At 44.0% G+C, this 24,491-nt stretch overlaps 1 protein-coding gene across 1 annotated transcript in view; it reads left to right on the top strand.

Annotated features, from left to right (window-relative positions):
- The window catches only part of TBC1D17 (TBC1 domain family member 17), a 1,580,308-nt gene that overhangs the window by 871,949 nt on the left and 683,868 nt on the right, over nucleotides 1-24,491 (top strand). The window contains exon 9 of the mRNA XM_044059599.1: nucleotides 13,299-13,402. Within this exon, the coding sequence (XP_043915534.1) occupies nucleotides 13,299-13,402 (104 nt within the window). The remainder of the gene's footprint in view (nucleotides 1-13,298; nucleotides 13,403-24,491) is intronic.

Below are 24,491 nucleotides of genomic sequence, written 5' to 3'. Positions count from 1 at the left end.
GCACTCTGAAGTTCGGCCAGTATACCAAATCCTTTAGGTTGCCATTAGGGTATGCTGTACATCAGTAGTATGCTCCTCGCATAGCCTAGGACATAAAAAGGACATCCAGACGTACCCTTCTCAGAACTTTTTTGCTGCCAGTCTGAATGCCATCCTTTGATCATCGGTCTGATCGCTCGAGTCGTCATTATAGGTTTATAGGTTCATACTAGGCTATCTGCCCTAAGGCATTTATAAGCCTAGCCAGTGTATGTTTGGATTTCGCCACCCATTTTAAATTAATTTTGCTATGCCCTTTTTCGAGGTTAGTATACTGTGCCTCTGTCTAACAGTGACACAGAAGTGATACCCGGGGTAAACGTACGATCTCCCATCCACTCAAGATTCCTCTTGAAGAGAGTCAATGAGGGACTCTGCCTAACCTGGACTGGGATTTTATTCCAGAGTGAAGGGAGCCTCTGGGTTATGTATCTGTCCCTCCAGCATGTCCTATTTATTTCAGAGCTGAGGTTCAAGTCTCTCGAGCGCGTGCCTCGATGGGATTTGGATTTTCTGAGGTGCAGCATGTCCATTAATTCCGGGTTGGACATGGCTTTATACATCAGGCACAGATTGCCTCTGAGCAGGCGGTATGCCACTGAGTAGAGCTGGAGTTTCTTTAACCGGGCAGCATATGGCATCTGTTTGAGCCCTTTGATCCTCTTGGTGAGGTACTTTTGGGGTCTTTCCAGTTGCTACAGGTGTCTGGTAAGATACATCCCAAAAGGTGCATTGTACTCAATTATGGGCCTGATGAGGGATGAGTAAAGAGGCATGATGACCTCCCCTGATCTAGATGTGAATCCCTTCATGTTTGTGGGCTATATAAAATGTTTTTCTAACCACTTTGGCCACGTGGTTTTCAAATGAGAGATTGCTATCAACTTGGGTCCCAGGTCCCTAATTACTTTTTCCGTACTTAATGGATTACCACCTATGTGGTAATTTGTGGGCACTTTGTTTTTGCCAAAGGGGATGACTATACACTTTTTGGCGTTTAGCTTGAGGACATGGCTCTGGCACCAGTTGTCTGTTTCTATGAGGCCCTTTTGTAGGATGCTTGTGTCGGCTGGAGAGTCAATTATGGCGCCTAGTTTACAGTCATCTGCGAACTTGGTCAGCCACAGTCCTTCCGTGTTGGCGTGTACCTCCGAGAAATATATACCGAACAAGAGAGGTCCCAGGACTGAGCCTTGTGGGACGCCACTTGTAACTGGTTTGGAGCCTGACATGGCTCCAGCAATTCTAACCATGTGGGTTCTGTCCTTGAGCCAGTTTGCAATCCATCTAGTGACATAGGGGTGTATATTTAAGCTGGTGAGCTTATCTATAATGCTCGAGTGGGGTATTGTATCGAAGGCTTTTGCGAGGACCAGGTAGGCTGTGTGGACCACCTTCCCCTCATCAATGGCCTTGGTGACTGTTTCAAAGAAATCGACCAGGTTTAAGAGGCAGGATCTGCCCTTAACAAAGCCGAACTGGGTAGGATCCAGTGTCTGTAGGTCCCCAGTATCTTTATTTATGAGGTCCATGATGATCCTTTCCATAGCTTTGCAGACCAAGCTAGTCAGGCTTATGGGGTGATAGTTTCCAGGATCCGTTGAGGCACCACCTTTATGGAGAGGGACCACTGTTGCTGTACGCCACTCTTTGGGTACATATCCTGTAGTAAGGCTGAGATTGAACAGTAGTTTTATGTTTGGGTTTAGCTCTTCTTGGAGTTCATGTAGGACGCAGCCCGGGACACCGTCTGGTCCCATTGATGCTGTGTTTTTTGCTTTGGAGAGGGCGGCTCTTACCTGAGCATCTGAGATGTTAGGGGGGCAGCACTCTGCTGGGATAGATATTTGCCCTTCTGGGGGGGGGGGGGGAGTTTGCACTGAACCTGTCAGCTAGGATGTTGGCAATGTCTGTGGGTTCGGTGTATTTTTTGTCATTTTGGACTAATTCTGAGCATATCTGGGAATTCCCACCCAGGTTCCTAGCATAATTAAAGAAAGCCTTGTGATTATCCTTAGTGTCCTGTGCAATTTTTCTCTCGAAGCTGGCCTTAGATGATTTTATGAGTGCCCGTAGTTTTTTGCTAATACTGATCAGAGATGCCTTCCCTTTTTGGGATTTTGCTCCATCATGTAGTAGCTTCCTCCTTCTATTGTATAGTTTGTTTATGGCTGGGGTCCACCAGACAGGACGCCTGCCTTTGGAGGATTGGGTCTTGGTTTTATTTGGGATTGCATGATCCATGCATTCCTGAAGGTGTTCATAGAATGCGTTTATAAAGGATTCTGCGGTCTGGGCCGTATTTTCCACAGGCCCGGGGGCTTTGAAGGATTCCACCTCGGTTTTGAGGAGTGTGAAATTTGCTTTAGAGAAGTTTTTCACTGTGGTTTTCTGGGCAGGGGGTGGGGTCGTGTTGTGAATATCCAGTGAGATTAGTTTATGGTCTGATCTTACCAGTGAGGGTTACACTTCTGGTCTGGAGCATAGAGCCCCCATGTTGGTGATGATCAGGTCCAGTATGTTTTCCCCTCTTGTGGGAGTGGTAACAAGTTGTTCCATAGCATTTGAGTTTATAAATTCTAGGAACCTTTGGGCTAGGGTGTTGGAGCTAGAGTAATGCTCCCAGTCTGTTTGGTATTTGAAGTCGCCCAATATAATGGTGTTTGGAGAGACCTTCATATTTTCCAGTGTTCTCCGGAAGGCCGAGTGGGGTTCCTGGGTTTGGGAGGGTGGTCTGTAGCAGGCTATAAACTGGAAGGCAGTTTTACCTACTGTTAGTTGCACATGGATAGTCTCTGATGCTTCGTGCTGTGGGTATCTTTGACGAATATTGATACTCCCCCTCCTTTTGTGGTTCGGCCCATGTTTTGGGGCCGAAAAGCATGGTATGAGGTATAACCTGGTAGTGCTGGGGTGCTCTCGGGAGCCTTGAACCAGGTTTCTGTTACTGCACAGATATCGATGTTCTCCATGCTAAGGAGAGTTTTGAGTGCGTGCATCTTGAGGTTTAGACTTCTGGCGCTGAGTAGCATTACTCTTAGTTTCTTATCCCTTGTGATACCTATGGAGGTGGGTTTGTCTTTTGAGCCTTGCCTAAAAAAGGCACTATGGGGTTGTCAAGAGCCTTTGCCAATATCCGAAAGCCCAGGGGTGACAGGTGCAAGCCGTCCCTAGCGAAGCATCGTGGCTTGTTGAGCATGTCATCCCAGGCTGACAGGCATTGGATCCCCTTTGAATGACACCAATACTTAAGCCAATTGTTGAAATTGATCATCTTGTCTTCATATTGTGGCATCATTCTTGGTGAGGGTAAGATGCTACTCAAGGTCAGGGTCATACCGGCCTGGGCTACATGCTCAGAGAGCTCCTCTATGTCTCTTTTCATGTAGTCCAGGGAAGTACGTCTCCGGTCATTCACACCAGCATGGACAATGACTGAGTCATATTTGTACTTGCCTTGGAGTGACCTGAGTGCTTGTGTTATGTGACGGATCCTAGTGCCCGACAGGCAGCTCACTGTGACCTTCTCCTTGTTCAGCCTGGTGAGCGGGACGTCAGTGTGCCTGATTATAGTCACCTATTACAAGTGTATCAGGTGTGTTGTTTAGCCGTAAAGGCTGTGACTGTTCGGCACTCTGGCTTTGTGAGCTATGTGTTGCACGTGTTTTGTTTTGGGGTAGCGGTTGCTTGGGTGTCTGCTTTGGAAGTCTCTGCTGCTTAGGCAGATTTTTATTTAGAGCCTCCGAGTATGTTTTTGTGTGTTTATGTGTTTGGTTTGCTGTCCGTGGTAGGTCTATGTGAGAGTGGAATTGTAGTGTGTGTGGTTTCCTTCTACTCCTGACTGGTTACGCCAGTACTGAGTTGAGAGAGCTTAGCCTCCAGTTTGGTATATGGTTGCATCTCTCACATGTGTTGGAATTTGTTGGGAGGAGGAGAGGGTTGTCTGTGTACATGAGGCAGTTGTAACATTGCCTCAAGATTCCAAGATTCACCAGCTGGACCGGAGAGGAGATTGACAACTGACCTTTGGACATGCTAGAATAGTATTGGGAATTTATTTATAATTGAAAAAAAAGGGCCAATGGGGAACAAGGTACTCAAGGGGAGTTTGTGAGGGTGTAGTGTTTTTAATTTTTTAGTGCTGACTTATATAATTGCTTTAGTGAGCAAGTGCCAGGCTTTAGAGTAGGACTAGGATGTTTATTATGAGAACTAGATCAGTTCTAAGGAAAAAAGTGAAGAGCAGACTTTGTGGAGCCGAGAATGGTTTAATCCCAATTAAGCGGAGCTGCCCGATGCTGCGCTATGCTCAAAATCGCACAAAGCCGCGCCAAAAATTATGTTGCACTTTTGTGTACCCTGGCTCAGTTAAGTGCCCCGTTGGGGTGGTTTTCCTTGTTTTTGATTAATGTCATCCAGAAGGGGAAAATGAAGCTGTAGGAGACAAATTCCCCCTAAGGATTGCCATGAGCAGTGTTTATTTTGCTTGGGAGCTGCTCATAATCATATGTTTTGCAGTGTTTGTTAGGCCTTTGTCCATAAAATGCTCAAAAGCCGCCTTTCCTCCCTCAAAATTTATCTAGAGAAATCAGTGCCTTAAATGCGTGGCTCAGGGCTCAATGGAAGATGCTTCTAGGCCTAAAGTATAGCCAGCGGCGAAGAAGAAAGCCAAGACTGCTAGGCTGGATTCTTCGTCTGCGCCTCCCTTATTGGATCTCTCTCGAAGTTGATAAAGGCACAGTGCTTCACCTGGTTCGAGTCAGATTCATGTGCTGTATCCAGTTCAGAGACCAGTATGGATTCAGTTGCTCGCGCTTCCTTGGAGGCCGTGCTGACATCTTTCACAGCTGTCCAGGGGAACCACGATTTGTGATTATGGAAGAGTCTAGGTATATTCTCCAGATCTTAGTAAGGGAGGAAGTGCCGACTACGATTGTGGAGTGCAGGCCTACATCTTTCAGCTTTCTATCTTTCATAAGGCAGATGTCCATTTAACAAAGAAACAGAAAACAAAGCATTAATCTCCTGCTCCCAAAGACCCACAGAGTGATTGACAGAATTTTAATCACAGCCTGTTTAAGGCCCTTATGGCTCTGAAACCATTTCAGAAGGTCTGTATTCAAGCTCCTCCTTGGTCGTCTTCCCCTTCCAAAAAGGTTAGAGATCGGGTTTCCTGGGATGAAGAGGTAGATTCTTATGAGGACTCCTTGGCCTACTCCACACACATTCCTTCTCCTTTAGACTGTGGCTCTGAGGAGAAGGAGTAGTCCAGTAGTCCAGACTCTCCTGTTAACAAGATCTGTTTTGGGGATGTTATTGTATAGATGATTGCGTATTTCAAATGGGATTGCTCTCAGGTGTCTGATGTGCACAAGAGATGCTATGAGTTCCTTTAGATCGATTCCCCTAAACCCTCTGCTTTACCTTCTGTTTTGCCTGCCTTTTGTATGGCTTCTCCTTTGCTTCACAGGCTGCAGATTCTCAACCCCCTGCCCCTAAGAAATCTGACCATTTCTATAAGGTGCCAGTGGACTGTAAACATTTATACAAGTGCCATTCTGCTAATCCCTCTGTAGTTTCTGTGGCTTCTGATAAGCTTTCCAAACTATTGCCTTCCACTAAACTTCTTCCCTCTGACAAAGACTGTAGGACTATAGAAAGGCTGGGCAAGAAGGTTTACACTTCTGCCACCCTTGCCTTCAGAGCCATTAATTGTCAGACTCACATGACCAAATGTGTCTTGGCCTTGCTTTCCCAGACTTGCCAACTTTTAGCTGACCTTCCTGATTCTGAAGTTAAGACTTCTGCTTTGTCTGTATTGGGGACTTCCTCTCAGGTAGCAAGACACTCCAGTAAGTGCAGTTATGATGCAGCAGATGCTTCTTCCAGAGCTGCAGCTTCTGGTTCTGTACCGAGAAGATATTCCTGGCTATGCTTTCAACCTTGCCTGATGACATTAAGAAGAAGCTGGTGGATGCCCCTCTGGATAGCATGTGCTTGTTTGGTACTGCTGCTTCAGTTTTGTTCGTCTCTACAGGAAAAAGTTAAGGAGATGCAGGATCTGAAACATTTTATGTTCTCCTGTTCCCAAGTTTCAAAGGAATTATCCTTCTTAAGTATGCCTTTGTTAATAGCCAGTTTCAACCACAGCAAAAAGTAAGAGAAGAGATAAGAGTTCCTCCAGGCAAGCCCACTCAAGAGTACTCCTGTTCAAAAGCAGCTCTTTCCTGACAAAACAGGACCTGTCTGACTACCACGGTCTTCCTTGTCACATTTTTCTTTCTCTTTGTCTCTCTCTCTTCTTCTCCTCTGGTCACACATTACCCATGACTCTTGGGTCCTCTCCATCATTTGCCTAGGCTAATTCATGATTTGAAAATCTCTTCCTCCCTTCATGGGGATTCCTCAGCCTCATCAAGACCAGTTACATTTTTCTCCAGAGGTTATTCAGGAACTTCATTCTCAAGACAGCATTCAAGAAGTTCCTGCTGCCCAGAGAGGGAAGGGAGTTTACTCCAGAATGTTTCTGGTTCCAAGAAAAGAAGACACTTGGAGACCCATTCTGGACCTCCCTCACTTAAACACCTTCCTGAAGGTGCCCACCTTTCGAATGCTTTCACTTCAAACCTTGGTTCCCCTCCTACCTCAGGCCTTCATCATTTCTCTGGGTGTCAAGGATGCTTACCTCCACATTCCTATTTATCCCCTTTTCAGAACATTTTTACATTTCTCTGTTGCTTCTTTGCATTTTCAGTTCTCTGCTTTGCCCTTTGGCCTTTCTACTGCCCCAAGGATATTCACCAAATGCCTAGCACCTGTGATTGCTTTTTGCAGACTTTAGGGGTTTAGGTTATCCCTTTCTGGTTGACCTCATATGCCAGGCATCCTCACCAGAGGATTTGTTGCAAAATCTGAACTTTCTCTTCTGCAAGGCCTGGGAATCACTATAAATTTCAAAATGTTTTGTCTGACTCCTTCTCAAGACCAGGTGTTTCAGGGTGCAGGATACAGACAGTGCGTATGTTGGCATCCCTGCTTCTTCCAAAGGTGCAGATACTCATTGTTTACTTCCAGAATTATCATCTCCTGCCCTCCATTATGGCCAGGAGTATTTGAGAGTTGTGGGGTTTATGGCATCTGCCATTCCGTTGTTCCCTCTAGCCAAACTTCACATGAGGAAATTGCAATGTTTCCTAAAATCAGTGTGGCAACAACATACGCACCCTCTAGATTTTCTAGTTCCTCTTCTACCCTGCCTAAAGAAGGAATTGCAATGCTGGCCTCAGCAACTTCCCCTAAATCCAGGCTTTCCTATTCGTCCACCTCTCCCAGTTCAGGAGTTGTTCACAGATGCCTCAGATATGGGATGGAATGCATCTCTCAGCTCTGTCAAGTTTCAAGGCACTTGGTGGTCTCTTCAACATAAGGAGCAGATCAGCATCAGAGAGATGAGGCCATTGTTGATGTCTCTGCAAACTTTTCATCCTCTCCTCTCCCCCAGGACCTTTCAAGGTGTTCACAGACCTCTCAAGGTGTTTACAAACAGCACCACAGTTCTTTGGTATGTGAACAAGCAGGGGGGACGAAGTCCTACTTCCTTTGCTGGTTGACACTCTTGGTTTGGGATCTTGCAGTGAAACGTAAGCTGACCCTTCATGCAGTTTTCATTCCTTCAGCTCAAAATTCAGTGACAGACACTCTGAGAAGGTCCTTGACTCAGTCCCATGAATGGATGCTTCACAGGGATGTGTTTCTTGACATTGTCCACCAGCGGGGGGTACTCCTCATGTAGATCTATTTGCCTCCCCATGAACAGATAGCTTCCACAGTTTTGTGGTATGGTCAAAAGTCCTCTGGTGTGGAAGGTAGATGCACTGTCATTCTCATGGAAGGGGATGTTTCTATATGCCTTCCCTCCCCTTCCTCTTATTCCAAAGGTCCTGTCCAAGATTCAACAGGATTCTCCAAAAATCTTGCTATTGACTCCCTTTTGGCCACAGCAGAGTTGGTTCTCTCTTCTTCTCCACTTAGACAAGGGCTGTCACCACAAGTTACCTCACAGGGTGGACCTACTCACTCAAGACAAGGGATCTGTTATCCATCTTCACTTGTCTACTCTTCAGCTGACTCTGTTGGTGATAGGATTTTGATTCCACATTGACACCTTTTTTCTGAGGACATGCTTAAGGTCCTACAGGAGACCAGGAAGCCCAATACCAGGAAGTCCTACTTATCCAAATGGAGTTTGGTGGTGTTCAGGAAGCCTAGATCCACTTAATGTGGATGTTCCTTTGGTTCTATCTTATTTGTTTGAATTACTCAATGCTGGACTGGCCTACTCCTCTGGTTAAGGCTCATTTATCAGTTATTTCTGCTTGTCTGCTGTTTTCTCCTCCTCTAGCTTCTACATTTGAAGCTAAACAGTTTCTTAAAGGCATCCTTCATATTAGACATTCCAAGAAAGCCTGTTCTTCCTCCCTGGGATCTTAATTTTGTCTTGGAGAAATTGACTTAGGCTCAGTTTGAACCTGCTGCCTCAGCTTCCTTGTGACATTGTTCCTGGAAGACTGTTCTTCTGTTGCCCATTACTTCTGCCATATGAGAGTCTGAGCTTCAGGCTCTCATGACTTACCCCTCTTTTCTTATTTTTTCATAAGGACATTGTGTCCCTGTGTACCAGTCCTTCATTTTGCTTAAGGTGGTGAATGAGTTGTCCTTGAATCAGTCTATTCAGTTGCCTACCTTTTTCCCTTCTCCACAGTCTTCTAGTGAGAGGGTTCTTCACACCTTAGATGTGCATAAACAACTCAGATTTTACTTGGATAAGAGTAAGAGTTTTAAAAAGTTTGATCAGCTTTTTTTTTCTTTTCACTCTAGATCTTTAAGGGATGGCAGTGGATTTTTAAAGCCTCATTCTGTTAAGACTCATTCCACTAGAGCTGTTGCTTCCAATGGTGCTTTTTTCAAGGGGTTAGACACTAACTCCATCCTTGAAGCAGCCACTTGGATTTTAGTGCATACTTTCACCAAACATTACAAGCTGGATGCAATATCTTGAGATATGGCTGGTTTTCAAAGGCTATTTTGCATGGGTTCATTGAGAGCTCTGCTGGTACTTCCTCCTTGAGTTCTTCCTAAGCTTTGGCAGTCTCCCATGTGTTAAGATTACTGCAGCAATAAATGGAAGGACGTAGTACAGTTGTGTAAAATCTTGCCATAATGGTAGATGTCCTTCCCTGCACTGCTGCAGTTTCCAGTCAAACCCTCCTTCTCCCTGATACTTTTCCTTTCTTCTGGATGTGTTGCTCACATCTTCCTTCCTTGGACTGGTGTTCCTGCTGGGGCTGTCAGATCTGAGGAGGGTATGTCTGGACGTTCCATTTATGCTCTGTGTTATGCAAGGAACCTACTAGTGACATATGGAATACCCTATGGCAACCTAAAGGCTGGTTGGATGTTGGGACGCCTTGCAGGCTAAATCCTATGTGTTAAGAATACTGCAGCAGTGAAGAGAAGGACATCTACTGTTATGGTAAGATTTTATACAACTGTACTCTTTGTTGTCTGACTTTTCCCTTTTCTCCTTCTCCTCCTCTTGCCACCTTCCCAAATAGTATTATAGCCTAAGTGTAAACATGCTGCACTCTAGCAGCAACCGTCTCTTCAGTACTTACAGGAGTTTTATTCCTACTATTTTATCCTTATAAGTGTGTGTCTTAAAACAGTCATGGAATATTGTCCAAATTTCGTGTTAGTCTGCATTGCTACTTTATGAAAAGTCTGTTTTTATTGTATGTCAGCTGGTCTGTTTCTTGTCGGACCATCTTCTGAGGCTCAGTCCACTAACCTGGTTAACAATCACAAGTAAAATAAATAAGTTAAAATAAGGGAAATAATACATGATACTACAATCTTAGACTGTACCTGTTTTTACACTTTTGCCCTTACTGTTCTGAAGATCACTTTTGTGGTTGTCAGACTTTCAGCAGAACGTGAAAGTGCCATCAGAATATTAGTTTATTGTTGCGTTTGTGTGTTATATGTTCATAACAAACCCATTCAACTGATTTAAGCATTTTTTCAGATATGATGAAGCCCCGAAGCAAGCAGTGCAGGTACTTGTTGCAGGGTTTTAAAGAAAAAAAGGATTTGTAATAGAATTCTTTATGCAGCAGCATTACATATATTAGCATTGAGTTATAAGCAAGAGTAGTTATTGATGTAAATAAGATTAATCTAATATAAATAAATAGTAGCTAATAGCTTAATACACTGGTTCTGTACTGTGAATAATTTGTAAACTCCATCCATGTACCTGTATTAGTTATTACGTTTTCACCCAAAACATAAAGTAGCAGCCATTTCTTCTACTTCATTTTTGTAATTGCTCAACAGAAAATGTTAATTGTTCCACAGACTGTAACCATTTAATGAAATTATCTTCCTTCATAGTCTTGAAAGCTTTTGCTATTTCTATTTCTGCTGCTTCATAGCTAACATTGCTATACTGACGTTTTTGGAAGAATGAAACCCAGCACCCTCTATAGATGCAAGACCTACCTCGCCATTAACAGTAGAGCCATCATTGCAAAAACCCACCTACTCTCTACACTGCTGTATGCTTCTCCTGTACTAACTAACCTAAACAAAGGAGATTTAAATAAATTAACCAACTGTTATAACAAAATATCAAAGTTTGCTACTGACTCAGCATTCAGGCCCCACCACTGGTTAGCCCTGAAACAACCGTCCTGGTTAGAACTACCAAACTTACTCACCTATAACCAGCTCACAATTGCTCATCAGATCCTATAATTTCCTAAAAAAAAAAAAAAAAACTCCAGCCCTGCAAGGCCTCCTAAATCTCTATACTAACAACAGTTTCCTAAGATCCTCCAACAAAGCATTAGTTGAAATATCCAAAAGCAAGAATTGTTCAGGTGATTCCCTGTACTCTAGTGCCATTGCAAAAATATGGAATACCCTTCCCCTAGAAATCCAGATCCGAGATAATAAACATAACTTTAAAATCCTTCTTCGATCCTACTTAACCAGTTCATGGAAGTGTACTTGCTTAGACATAGGATAATCTCTCACCAGAGCTAATATCTTACTGTATCCTAGACACCTCATAAAGGCTTTTACACATATTATATATATATATATATATATATATATATATATATATATATATATATCTATGGGTCTACTTCATTTGATCGAAAGACCATTTGACCTAAACCCATTTGGTCGAAATTTCATTTGATCGAAAACCAGTATTCAAGGCATAAAACTGGGATTTGTCCCCCTCCCCAATGTCGTGTGACCCTGGAGTTGGTATATGTAGTTAAGGGGGGGTGTGGGGGGCGAAGCCCCCCACCTAGTTTCCTTTAAAAGAAGAAAGCAACACAAAAAGTACAGATTTTAAATGGAAATAGGTGAGGGGCTTCACCCCCCCCACACCCCCCCTAACTATATATACCAACTCCAGGGTCGCACGACATTGGGGAGGGGGACACATCACTGTTATTTGCCTTGAATACTGGTTTTCGATCAAATGGGCTTAGGTTAAATGGTCTTTCGATCAAATGAAGTAGACCCATATATGTGTGTGTGTGTGTGTGTGTGTGTGTGTGTGTGTGTGTGTGTGTGTGTGTATATATATATATATATATATATATATATATATATATATATACATATATATAATTTATTTATTTATTTACATACGCGCACACACGCATATACATACATACATACACTGGTTTGCTTGTTTGTCAAGTGTCCCATTTCATTTAAAGTCATTCTTTAAAGGAGTTAGGGTTTATTTGCATCCTAACTACCTTATTCCTTAAGTTGAGGATTTATTTTCCTATCTATTGCTTTCTAATCTAATTTCTAGGAAAATTTTCTCTCATGCCTATTTTACATGTATTTAAGTATATCTGTATGTGTCCATTTTGTTTTGCCAATCTTGTACTGTAAGATACTTTTCTCTGTTGATTTTTCGTATATATATATGTGTTTATTTCTGTATTGTTACTCTTGTACTGTTGGGAGCTTTTCTTACTGGGCCTCTGCTGAAAATGTGCAGCCTATCCAGTCAGACTGTCCTGGTAAACAAACGTTAAAATAAATAAGTAAAAATGGTATCTAGCTGTTTGAGTAGGTGGCCACGGTGGTGCAGCGGTTAGTGTTGCTGCCTCACAGCAAGAGGTTCTCTGGTTCGATCCTCAGTTGGGGTGCCTACTGTGTGGAGTCTGCATGTCCTCCCTGTGGTTGCGTGGGTTTCCTCCGGGTGCTCCGGTTTCCTCCCACATCCCAAGGACATGCTGTAGGTGGATTGGACACTCTAAACTGGCCCTAGGTGTGTGTGTGTGTGTGTGTGTGTGCCTTCTGTGGAAGGTTGGGCGCCGGGCTGGCAACTCGACAACGTAAAACTCCACTGCCAGTTATGAGCAGACAGGTGATCCGCTGTGGCGACCCCTAACCAGGAAAAGTCGAAAGAAGACTGTATCTAGCTGTTTGGGCAGTGGTCATGTTCATGACTAGTTGCACTAGCCTGAAATGTGCATTTACTGAATGATATTACTTTGCTTAGGATCTGTCCCTTTCCCCATGGTGTTTGAAGCATGGGGTTGATTATGTCAAGGTTGGATGTCCAAAGGTCAAAAACTCCTGAGTGCTGGTGTCATGAGGACTTGCCCCCACAAGGGGAAAAGGGCTGATCTTTAAAAGAAAGTTGATTGTCTCACTTATCTGCTTTTCAGACAGTTTTTTTTTTTTTTATTTCTTACTGAACAAGTATGTCTATAGGCAGAACTGCAGACTAACACTGTTGCAAGCCAGAATTTAACATACTGAAAACCGTTTTCATCAAAATGTGACTATGGCTTCCTTCACTGTACACAGTAGTAGTGACATGTAAATTTTCAGACCCTTAATAATCTGTTGTTTTAATGCTAAAATTAAATTTATTGCTGCTGTGCCAAGTCAGTCTAGTCCATACCTAACAAGAGTTTGTGGGCTGTTTTTGTTAGGATTGAGAAACATTGCATTTACTCTTAGCCATGCAGATTCTGTTACAGAATAATTGAGACAGTTTAGCTGTGCCATCACAATATATATATATATATATATATATATATATATATATATATATATATATATATATATATATATATATAAACACGTCTTCATGTCTGTTATAAGTCAGCATTGTCAGATGGATAGTTTTAATTCTCCTCTTGTCTTACTAGGGTTTGATCCATGGAATTCGGAAGGAAGTGTGGAAATTTTTACTGAGGTACTATCCATGGGATAGTACAATAGAAGAGCGTAAGCAGTTGGTCAAAAGGAAAACGTAAGTTTAAGGCTTTACATGACAGAACTGATTGTATCTGTGATTTAACAATTTCAGAAATTATGAAGTTTCACAAGCTAGGCAGAACTTTTGAGAGTGAAGTTTTAAATTTTTTGAAAGCTGTTGTATAGAGTGTATTTGAAAGATCAGCTGTTTTAATCTGTGAGCTTGTGTTGTATCTGTTGCTGTTAAGTAAGCAATTGTATTTTGTGGGTGGTGAGCTAAAGAAGAAAATGCAGAATAACTTCCTGTCCTTAAAATGCAGGTGTTCACCACAAGGATCACCAATGTAGTAGTATTCAGTATCCATGGGAGTTTGTCCATAGGTTGTCCTCATTACTTTAGTATCACAGCTTTGGGATGTTCCCAGAGTAAGGCTCAACAATCCCTCCTTCACTCCAAAGTGTTGTGCCACTGTATACCTAAAAGAACAACTGGTGCTATCTTCTTTTTTTTTTTTTTTTATGCTGTATGAAATGGTCAGTTGGCCTTACATCTCATTTTCCCTTTCATCCAACTTTCGTAGAAATAAGTCCCCAGTTTAACTTTTTTCTCTCATTTGGTTCTCCTGTGTTAGTTAATATTGTTTATTCTGGCAGATTTTTCCAAGGCCTATGATGTCTGCAGGAAAAAAATAACTAATAAATGTGCCTGGATAAGACAAATTCCACCAGAGAACTCTCTGTTATGACATTCTTTCCTGTTTTGTTTGGGGAGGGGCCATGAAATCTCTCTTTATGAACTTTTTGTGACGTTTAATAAAATTATGCTTCTTGATTGTGCCCAAGTCTGTGGGTCTTTTGAATACAAGAAGCTGTTTGTGCTGGCACACAGGACATTAGTCTCTGCTACAGTACGAAGGCCCTCATTGTGTGACAAAAAATGTGAGATATCCCAGACAAAGGACCCCAAGCACAGAAAATGAAAAAGCTGAAAAAAATAGTTAAGGAACCAGTTGGAGAAGAGCAAGAGACCTTACTGACACTGCCAGTCTGACTGAGACTTCAGCACAATGGTCACCTTAAAGAGCTACTTTGTCCATCCTCAGTCCTTTAACTTTTTGTATGACTTAATGTTCAGTGTGTTAAGTTTTTATTAGTGCTGACTTTTGGGATTTCTGCTGCAGAAAGCCCAACTTTTGGCCAGTCTTCCAGAGTCAGGCAGACTCATGCTAAACTTGCACCAATTAATTGCTAAGTAGTCTCTGTTTGTCTCTATAGTTAGTTATAATGCTGATCTAGTATCAATTTCTGTTTCGAAAGTTGTATTTTTTTTATCTAGTGTCCATAGATGATCATATTGTTATCATATTGTACAACTATTTGTTTTTCTGTACTGAATATGGAGCTTTTCTCCCTTGGCTTCCGCTGTAAATGGACATGTGTCCAGTCGGACTATCCCGGTAAACAAATGTAAAATAAAAATAAAAAAAAATAAAGGCCAAATCAAAGCAAAACTTAGCAAGCTAATTAGAAATGGATTTCTGTGGTACTCTTGGTGCTGGGAAACCTCTAAGGAACAGCTGTGACTGAATTTTCATTTGCCATACCCCACAAATCCCACCCAACCTGTCGCCCTCCTTAACCATGCCTGCCACCACATCCCTACCCAAAAATAGTGGAGTATCTGAGACCGTTTCTGAAACAGTGAGAGTAAAATTACTGAAGATTCCTGATTTCTAATTATTTTGAGACGGATGCGGTTCCTTTTCATTAAAAGTCCAAGGCTGTGACACATCTGCCAAGTGCTTAGAGAATGAAAACATGTAATTAAACCTATACTACTGGATCTTCTAAGATGGTTCTATAGAGGGAGTAACAGAGCAGGGGAAATGGCACAACATTTTACAAACTGTTTCTAGTCTCGAGAAAAAAAAATGGCTCTTGGAAGTCAGCTTTAGACTCATCAAGGATAAACAAATTTCTACAAGTGCCAAAGCTCAGATTTGCTAACTTGTAGGCCCTACTGCCTCTCCTCTCCCTTCAAGCCTGTATAGTTACTCTTGATCAGAAAGATGCCTCCCTTCAAATACCCAGTGCCTGAACACAGCAGCAGTAAGTGAGATTCAGAGATGGGGCACATTGTCAGTTTGCTTCCTTCTCCTTTTTGTCTGCTTCACACAGGATGTTTGCAGTGCATCTGGCCTCAAAAGTTGTTTACTGCAGAATCAGTAGCATCCATAGTTAGCCTTACATGGAAGGCTGCCATATTCAGACCCCTTCCTGGGACGAAATTTAGATTTCTCTTTAGTTCACCCTGTCCTCCTTCCAGACTTTGAAGCTTTTCCTGAACCTGGCCAGATAATGGATACCATCCTAAAAAGTCTAGTTTCTGGGAACACTTCTGAAACCAAGGGCATTCCTCCAGTCACAGAACATGATGTTTTCAGTATTTGACCTTGGGTTTCACTTCCTTCCAATAACAAAATCTAATTACTGCCCAAGTATTCATCAGTACCCTACAGTACATGGCATCCACCTTTTTAATATCAATTTGGCAAGACATCATATGAGAAACTTGCAGTGGTACCTGTAGAATAGATGGTGCAAGCAAAACAATTCCCTGCTGTGGGAGTGGATTTGATTGAACCCACTCCCTGCAGTGCCTCATCCCACTGCTGCTTTGCATCAAAAAATATTTCTCATGGTTGATATAACAAGTAAACTTTAGTAAGAATGTTCCATTTAGCCTTGCTTATTCACCCCAGACTTTTTTAGGCCATAGCTTGGGGTACTTTCACTCAGGGAAAGTGAAGATTCAGAGGATGTAGAACAGACTAAAAGAGGTGATGGCAGTAATTGCAGCTATAAAATCCTTCAAACAGACCTGGCAACCAGAGACCCTGCATATATCCATAGACCGTACGAGTACAGCTGTCACATGGTACGTTAACAAGTAATGGGAAAAACTACTCTTCTTTCTTGTGCAGGCTTGGTATGGAACTTGACCCAGGAGCCAGGCTTGACCTTCATGGCATCTTACATCTCATCTTATGAGAATTTCCTGACAGGCCAGCAGAATAGAACAGAAACAGGCTGTTATGAGTGGGTGCTTAACAGGGACCCACTTCTGGATGTAGTGCACAGGTGCGGTGTGCCAGTAGTAGTCCTTGGTGCTTCTCCACAAAACAAGCTAACCAGTTTTTGCACCAGGACACCAAGCAAAAGGAACCTGGGCAACATATGCCTTTCCCATCACTTGGGTACCTGGGCAACAGATGCCTTTCCCATTACTTGGGGAAGTTCTGTTTCTGTGCAGTTTTCCTCCCATGTTTCTCCTTTTTAAGGTGATACAAAAGGTAAAGGACAACAAGCTAAAATGCTCAAATCACCCTTTTGGCTGAGACAGCACTGGTTTTCTCCTACTAAGCATGTTGAGAAAGTAGACTGTTTCACTGTCTCAGCATGTAGACGACTTCACTCAAAACAAGGGTTCACTCATGCACTTCAACCTGAAGACCATAAACTTAACAGTTTCGAAGAACTGTCACTCATCCTCCTTAGGCACACGTTTTTTAAGAACATGCCTGCTATACTAAGGGAGACTAGGAAATCATATATAAGGAAATTTTGCATAGAAAAATGGAAAAGAGTCTCATCGGTGCTACAGAAGAGGCTCTGTTCCCTAACCAGTCTTCGTTTTTTTGTCTGCAAATACTTGTCAGATCTTTACAGGTCAGGATTATTTTATGCTTCACTGAAAGTACATGATCTGATGTTAAGCTTCTTTCCATTCATCACTGAAGGGTTCGGTTCCGAGCCCTCGGAACAGAGTCTGCCTATTTTCAAGCTTGCTCCAGCCAAAAAAACTCTCGAGCTAAGTCTCTACCCAAAATGCCTTTCTCCCTGTTACCTTAGATCTACTCAGAAATATAGATTGTACTTCTGTTTGGCACTGTGCTTGGTTGTTTGACTTTCACATGCATGGCCATAGTTTGGTTATATGGCTAGGCGTGTATAGGCCCTAGGGCTGATAGCCTAGTACCAACCTATGATCTTGTTTGCCGCGTAGCCGTAAAGCCATGTTTCAGCTGAGCTCTCAGCTAAGTAAAATCTTTTTTGATATTTGTGTACAAGTTTGTGGATACCTTCATATTTTACTAAACCTTTAGTATTTCTAGTGTATTTTCTTCGATCTAACTATATCCTCCACTCTACCTGTTGTTACCGTTGGTAAACTTAAGCACCATTGTTGGTACGGCCTTTTCCATTATCCTTGTGGTATTTCTTCAGTACCATAGCTGGTATTACTTTCTCTTGCCTAACCTGTTAGCTTTTTATCTCTATTCAGGTGTTTCCTTTCTTCACATATTCATTGTGTTGTAATATTGTTTTTTTCTTGTGATTTCTTGTGTTTTTTGAACCAAGTAACTTCATTATTGTTGGATTATACAGTTAGTTGTGGTGTCCTTTCTATTAAAATGGCGACTAATAAGGGAACCTCTGGCTTTAAGCATTGTACTTCTTGTAAGGGCAAGTTACCTAACAGTGACTTGCGTGATGATTGGGTATACTATTTGGGAGTGGCCCACCTTTCGGTGCAGCCTCCATGTGATATATGTCAAAGTTTCAGCCAACACACTCTTAATGAGCACAAAACTAAACTCATTCTGAAGGGGTTACTCAGGTCTCCCTTCTCAGAGGCCATACGTGCAATGGGAGGTCTCAACCCCTCCTTCTAAGGACAAAAAGAGATCCCAATCTGTTCCTTCTTCACCATCGGGTGATCAGAGCAAACCTGGGAAATCTAAAGTCCCCAAGTTATAATCTGAGCATAAATCTTCCTCTTTGGTTCCGCCTTCCTCAGCTCTGACCGTATCAAAACCTTCGATACCGATGCCTGTATTGGTACAGAACCTGGCTCCGGCACCGATCATAGATCTTGCTATGCCTATTTTGACTTTGGCACCTGTAGCTACTTCAGCTCAGGGCACACCTTATACTTGGACTTCGATTTCCATTTTGGAACTGACCATTTCGGCTCAGAATGCCACTTCAGCACCAAGTGTTGTACCAACCTCACTGGATCTGATCCCTTTGCTTCCAGTCTCGAAACTAGAGACTTCTGTGCTGGCAGACATTGCACCACTGACCCGATACTCTCCCTCAGTAGACCCATTTCTGGGCCAAGCGTATAGCCCATTTCTCGAATGTCCTGACTCCCCATCTGGAGTAGCCACTAGATCCACCAGGAGCCTTTTGGAACACGACATGGTGCGTCTTGTGGACCAGCTGTTTGTAGCCAGGGGGATTCCATCACTTTCTAAAACCCATCCACCTGCTGGACTTGGATTGCCTTATCCACAGACTCCATCTTACACTCCTCCTTTGAGCATCTCGGTTCCGAAGCCTTCTGTTCCGACAGTTCTTGGAACCAACCACCTCGGCTCCCATGGTGCACCTCACTCCAGCTCTGAGTTTATCCCTTTGGTCTTTGGTTCCTGCCCAACCAGTCCTTCCGCAGTCTAGGGATTGGGGGACGGGCATGTTAGCCCGGAGTATGGTGCCAGCATTCTCCTCGGTTCCCTCCTTGGCGCTGATGGCCGTGTCCATGCCGATCTTGCTTGAGGCTCAATCCGTGGGGTCAGGTTCATAAGACCGGGGTGTGACCTCTGTCCCAAGGTTGTCTTTCTCTGTTCCGGGCTCCCATCCCTCTTTGGGCAGGCCTGCCTTCCGCACGATGGAGAGGGCTGTTGCTTCTGGTAGCACTCCTATGATGTTGGAGTCCCAGTTTTTGCCTCCTGGGCTGCAGCTGTCACATACCACCCCCCAGGACACCGGGCAGAGAAGCCGCAGGATGCCCCTTTTCAGGGTATGCACTCTTCTGAGTCCTCCTCAGAGACCCCCACTGAGGTGCCCCCTTGAAAGAAGACGTGCAAGATGAAGCACGTGAACTCGGCTGAGGAGTCCTTAACCAGAAGATATGGATTACGATGATGGTGAAGGGTCCCCACAGTCACCTCCTGATGTCTCCTTCGGAGACATCCTGGAAATGTTAAAACACAGAGGTGACTGGAAGCCCACCAACCCTTTATCTGAGGAGTCTGTGTTCCTGCAGGCTTTTTGTGCCCGACCCTTTGCCTCTGGGTTACCCTGCCTGCCAGTGTACTCGTCCAGCTCATCGTGCAGCGAGCGTGGAAGAACCCTGATTCCATTGAGGCGATCCCCTGGAGACCAGGCAAAATTCTGTCTCCTCCTGCTTGAGAATCCGCACTGGTCCAAAGGGTTACCAGTTGATGCTATGGTGGTGGCGGTGGCCATGAAAAAGGACTTGGCTGAGGAAAGTCCCACTGTTCACCTGCCCAACAGGGAGTCTCGGGTGGTGGACCGACTTGGGAAGCGCGTTTTTGCATCAGGCACATTTTACGAGGCTCCAGAGGGACCTTATCTCCGAACTCTCTGGGACACTCACAGGACAATTGTCTAACGAGGTCACGGACAAAGTGGCCTTGCAGCTAGCAACCCTGGAATCAATATCTAACTCGTCCATGAGGTTGCTGTCACACGCGACCGAAGGGGTGGCTAGAGCTGCGGGTTCAGGCATTGTTATGAGATGTCATGCCTGGATGCGCATCTGTAACCTCACAGATCCCTTCAAGTCTTCCTTTCTGAATGCTCCCATCGAAGCTTCATCCCTGTTTGGCTCCAAAGTGAAGGAAACTCTAGCCAGGTGCGAGCAAGATGGAAAAACCCTGTCTGCCATAGGCCTACAATTTTCCAGCCCTCAATGTACCTTCTCCTGGAATCAGAGGAGTGGGAAAATGTGGCATAAGAAATTTCAGGGTCCTTTCAATGCTACACGTGGTGATGATACTCCCAGAGGCAGAGGGGATAACAATTCTGGAAGACGCCCCTATAGAGGCAGAGGGGGTCCTCATAACCAAGACTCCAGGGACTCTCTCTCTGGACAGCCTTATCAGCGCTCCTGAGGCGGCGGCCTGATTGCTTACCTCTGGAAGCATTTGGGAGTTGTTTCCCTCTGCACCAAGCTGCCTAACACTCTATCATCACCGATAGTTGGGTGACAGATTATTATCACCAGAGGTTACACCATTCCCCATTGTCAACCAAATTTTCCAAGAAAACATCCCAACATGCCACCCAGTCAAAGGGAAGCAGCAGATTCAGAGATTAAAAAGCTGTCTCAAAAAAAGAGTCATCCAGCCAGTCCCACCAGACCAGCATGGATCCGGATTTTACTCTAGATTCTTTTTGGTGCCAAAAAAAGACAGGGGACTGGAGGCCCATTTTGGATCTTAACAGCTTAAACAAGTCTGTCACCCAAACCAAATTCCAGATGGTCACGGTTCAGTCCATCTTTCCCTTTTTAAGAGAAGGTGATTGGATGTGCTCTATAGATCTCTGGGATGCGTATTACCACATCAAGATGGACAAATGCTCCAGGAGTCTGCTCCGCTTCCAGCTTTGAGCCAGTCATTACCAATTCTGTGCCCTGTCGTTCGGTCTGTCTACCGCCCCCAGAGTGTTCATGAAGTGCATGGCAGTGGTAACAGCTCACTTGAGACTAGAAGGATTCCGGGTGTTTCCAAATCTAGACTGGCTCCTTACCACCCCCACCAAGCATCTTCTGGTAACTGACCTACAACATACTCTCTGGCAAAATTGTTGGGAATAACGATAAATTGGGAGAAATCAAATCTTATCCCTACTCAACAAATAGAGTTCATTGGAGCAGTGTTCAATACCCAGACTTGTCTGGTCTCACTCCCTCTTCACAGGCTCCAACGATTGAGGCTTCAAATCCAAGTGATACTTTCTCCAACATTAGCCCCTGCAAGACAAGTTCTCCAAGCTCTGGGTTCTATGTCTGCGTCAGTTCCAATAGTGCCTCTAGCAAAGCTTCATATGCAAATTCTGCAATGGCTCCTTCTGTGTCAGTGGTTCCCAAACTGTCATCCCCTGGATTACAAGATTTGAATAACCAACTCTTGCAAGCAGGACCTGCTTTGGTGGATAAGGCCAGATGATGATCTTTGGAGCCAACCTTTTCAACCCTTCCAGCCCACAACCGTTGTGACCACGGATGCTTCCCTGATCGGGTGGGGGAGGCCATTTTCAGGGAAAGACTGTCCAAGGCACATGGTCCCCCACAGAGGCCCACCTGCATATCATCGTTCTAGAACTGAGAGCCGTGCTGTTAGTGTTGCAGGCATTCCATGCAGCTCTCCCTTCTGGGACAATTGCAGTCCAATCAGACAATACGTCAGTGGTCTGGTACATCAACAAGCAAGGAGGAACCAAGTCCTACCCCCTTTGTCGAGAAGCCATGAGAATCTGGCAGTGGGCGATAGCCGCCAACCACTTTCTGATAACGCATATCTCGGGGAACTCCAACATGATTGCAGACAAACTGAGCAGATGCATCCTCATGCCCCACGAGTGGTCTCTCAACCATGAGGTGGAGTCTGTAATCTTCAGCCACTGAGGTCAGCCTTGCTTCGATCTTTTCGCTTCCCCGTCAAACACCAAGTGCAGCAGCTACTTCACCCTATTTTCCCCGTTGGGGATGTCACCAAGGGACACACTGATCCATGATTGACCCACGGGACTTCTCTACACCTATCATCCCAGTCCTCTGATCCCACAATTTCTAAAGAAAGCTCTTCGGTTGAGATGCAAGGTGATCCTCATAGCCCCATTCTGGCCTCGACAAGTTTGGTTTCCCTTTCTTTGGCCTCACCTAGTATTCCTGCCGTGGATTCTGAACCCTCTACCAGATCTGATCACTCACCTCCAAGGGTTGAGTCACCCGCACCTGTCCACCCTCAAGCTGACCGCCTGGTTTCTCCACTTCCGTGAATCGCCAGGCAGGCTAATCTCTCCTCACCTGTTCGAGACATTAATCAGGCTTCTTATAAACCATCCGCCAGAAGACTGTATCAGGAGAAATGGAAAAGGTTCTCTATTTGGTCCCAAGGATAACATGCTAGACCCATATTCGGCTCCAGTTACTGCAGTGCTTCAATATTTGGATAGGTTTTTTGATAACGGAGCCTCTGCCTCTACAGTACATGTATATCTAGCGGCAATTTCCAACTTCCACAATGGTATATATGGCACCCCTCTTATTTCGCTACGCCTTTGCAAAGCTTTCATCAAAGGGACTTCTCATCTTAGGCCTCCTCTCAGACAGCCCGTAGTACCATGGAACATTACTTTAGTCCTCTAGTCTTTGACTCAAAAGCCCTTTGAGCCTGCAGCTAAGTGTGACCTAAAGTTTTTGTTTTGGAAATCTTTTTGTTCTTGGTACCCATTGCCTCTGCCAGAAGAGTTTCAGAGCTGCAGGCATTGTGTGTCAAGAGGCCCTATCTGGTCTTTCATAAAGATAGAGTGTCACTTTGAACGAACCCATCTTTTCTTCCCAAAGTTGTTTCTGAATTCTCTGTTAACCAGTCCATTGATCTACCAGTGTTCTTTCCGAAATTTTGCCAGTGGAGGAGAGTATTGCCTTCACACCTTAGACGGACATAGACAATTAAGGTTTTACCTAGACAGGACCAAAGCTATCCGTAAATCTGAACAGCTTTTTATCCTCTTTTCGGGACCCAAAATGGGAGAGGCTGTTTCCAAGGTTACATTATCAAAATGACTAAGGGATTGCATACGTTTCACCTATTCCCTCCATAATGAATCCATGCCAAAAGTTAAAGCCCACTCCACTAGATCTATGGCAACTGCTATAGCATTCCATTCCAGGGCATCCATGGATGACATCTGCGCAGCATCTACTTGGGCTAAGCTTCATACCTTTATCAATCATTGCAAATTGGACCTGGTCTCCAGAGGGAGAGCTGCCTTCAGCTCAGTGGTACTCAGGAATGTTCTTCCGTAAGGGCCGCACATGCATCACAAGGTAGCTTGGGATTCTGTCCCATCAGTCATGAATGGAAAGAAGATTAACAACATCAGATAAAGAAGTTACGTCTTACCATAAAGTTCCATCTGTGTTGTTCATCATCTTTCAGTCATCACTTCCCACCCTCCTTCCCCCTCCAAAGACTCCTGGGGGATGCTTTGAGTCTAAGTGGTGCACTAAGGTACTTGTGTAGAAGTGGCCTCGGCTTTACTTCTTTCCTTAGCAAACTTGATCTGAGGTAACCAGGAGAAAGGCATTATGGGTAGAGACTTAGCTTGTGAGTTTTTTTGGCTGGCATGAGGTTGGTAATTGGCCAACTGCGTTCCGAGGGATTGGAACCGAACCCATCATTGATGAATGAAAGAAGTTGAACAACACAGATGGAACGTTATGGTAAGACATAACTTCTTTTTTTCTGCTGCTATCTCTGTCTGCGTACTCTGGGATTTTTTTCAAAGGTGTTATATGCTTAAGACTTGCTAAGAAAGAAATCTTGTGACCATGGGACCTAAACTGTATGTTAGAAAAGTTAATGTTGCCACTTTTTGAGCCAGCAACTGCAGTTCCCCTCAAATATTTGACTTCAAAGCCACCTTTCTTGTGACCAGTGTATCTTCCAGGAGAATGGCCAAACATTCCAAAGGCCACATGACTGTCAGCTTCTATCCTTTTTGTACCCTGTCCAAAATCTGCATGAGAATATGCACTGCTTCCTCAGAATCCTTAGAAGTGACACCGGCAGCCCTTGCTGAAAGCATTGTTACTGATCCTCTCTGTAAAGAAGTAATTAATTGTAGAATTCTAGCTGATGTTGGCCCTCCTTTGGATACCCTTTGTGACCATCAAAAATATGCAGACTCTGCAGACAGATACCTCAGACCTGGCCTGTGGGAGGGACTCATACTGCCCACCTGGTTGGAGTAGAAAATACTTCACTGGTAAGAAGACACATCAGTACAAAAGATAGGATCCCCAGAATTTGGACCCTGTGATTATTCAAACTGATGTAGCATTCAGGTATACAGAAGGTGGTGACAGACAGCACTAAAGTTATTTGATACCTGAATGCAGTGTGGCTCACCCATGTGTCCCTGTTGTCCAAGTTATCAGTGATAACCTGGGACCTTCCTTTCAGATAAGTACCCCTTTTAGGTTCATAGATTAGTTTATAGATTAGTACTAGGCTAACTGCCCTTGCGAGCCTTTTTTTAAA

The sequence above is a fragment of the Protopterus annectens genome, chromosome 17.part0 (assembly GCF_019279795.1).
Source record: "Protopterus annectens isolate FY-2018-M chromosome 17.part0, PAN1.0, whole genome shotgun sequence".
In the NCBI taxonomy this organism is placed as follows: domain Eukaryota; kingdom Metazoa; phylum Chordata; order Ceratodontiformes; family Protopteridae; genus Protopterus; species Protopterus annectens.
The sequence above is the reverse complement of the archived record's forward strand: the minus strand, read 5'-3'. Positions and strand labels throughout refer to the sequence as shown.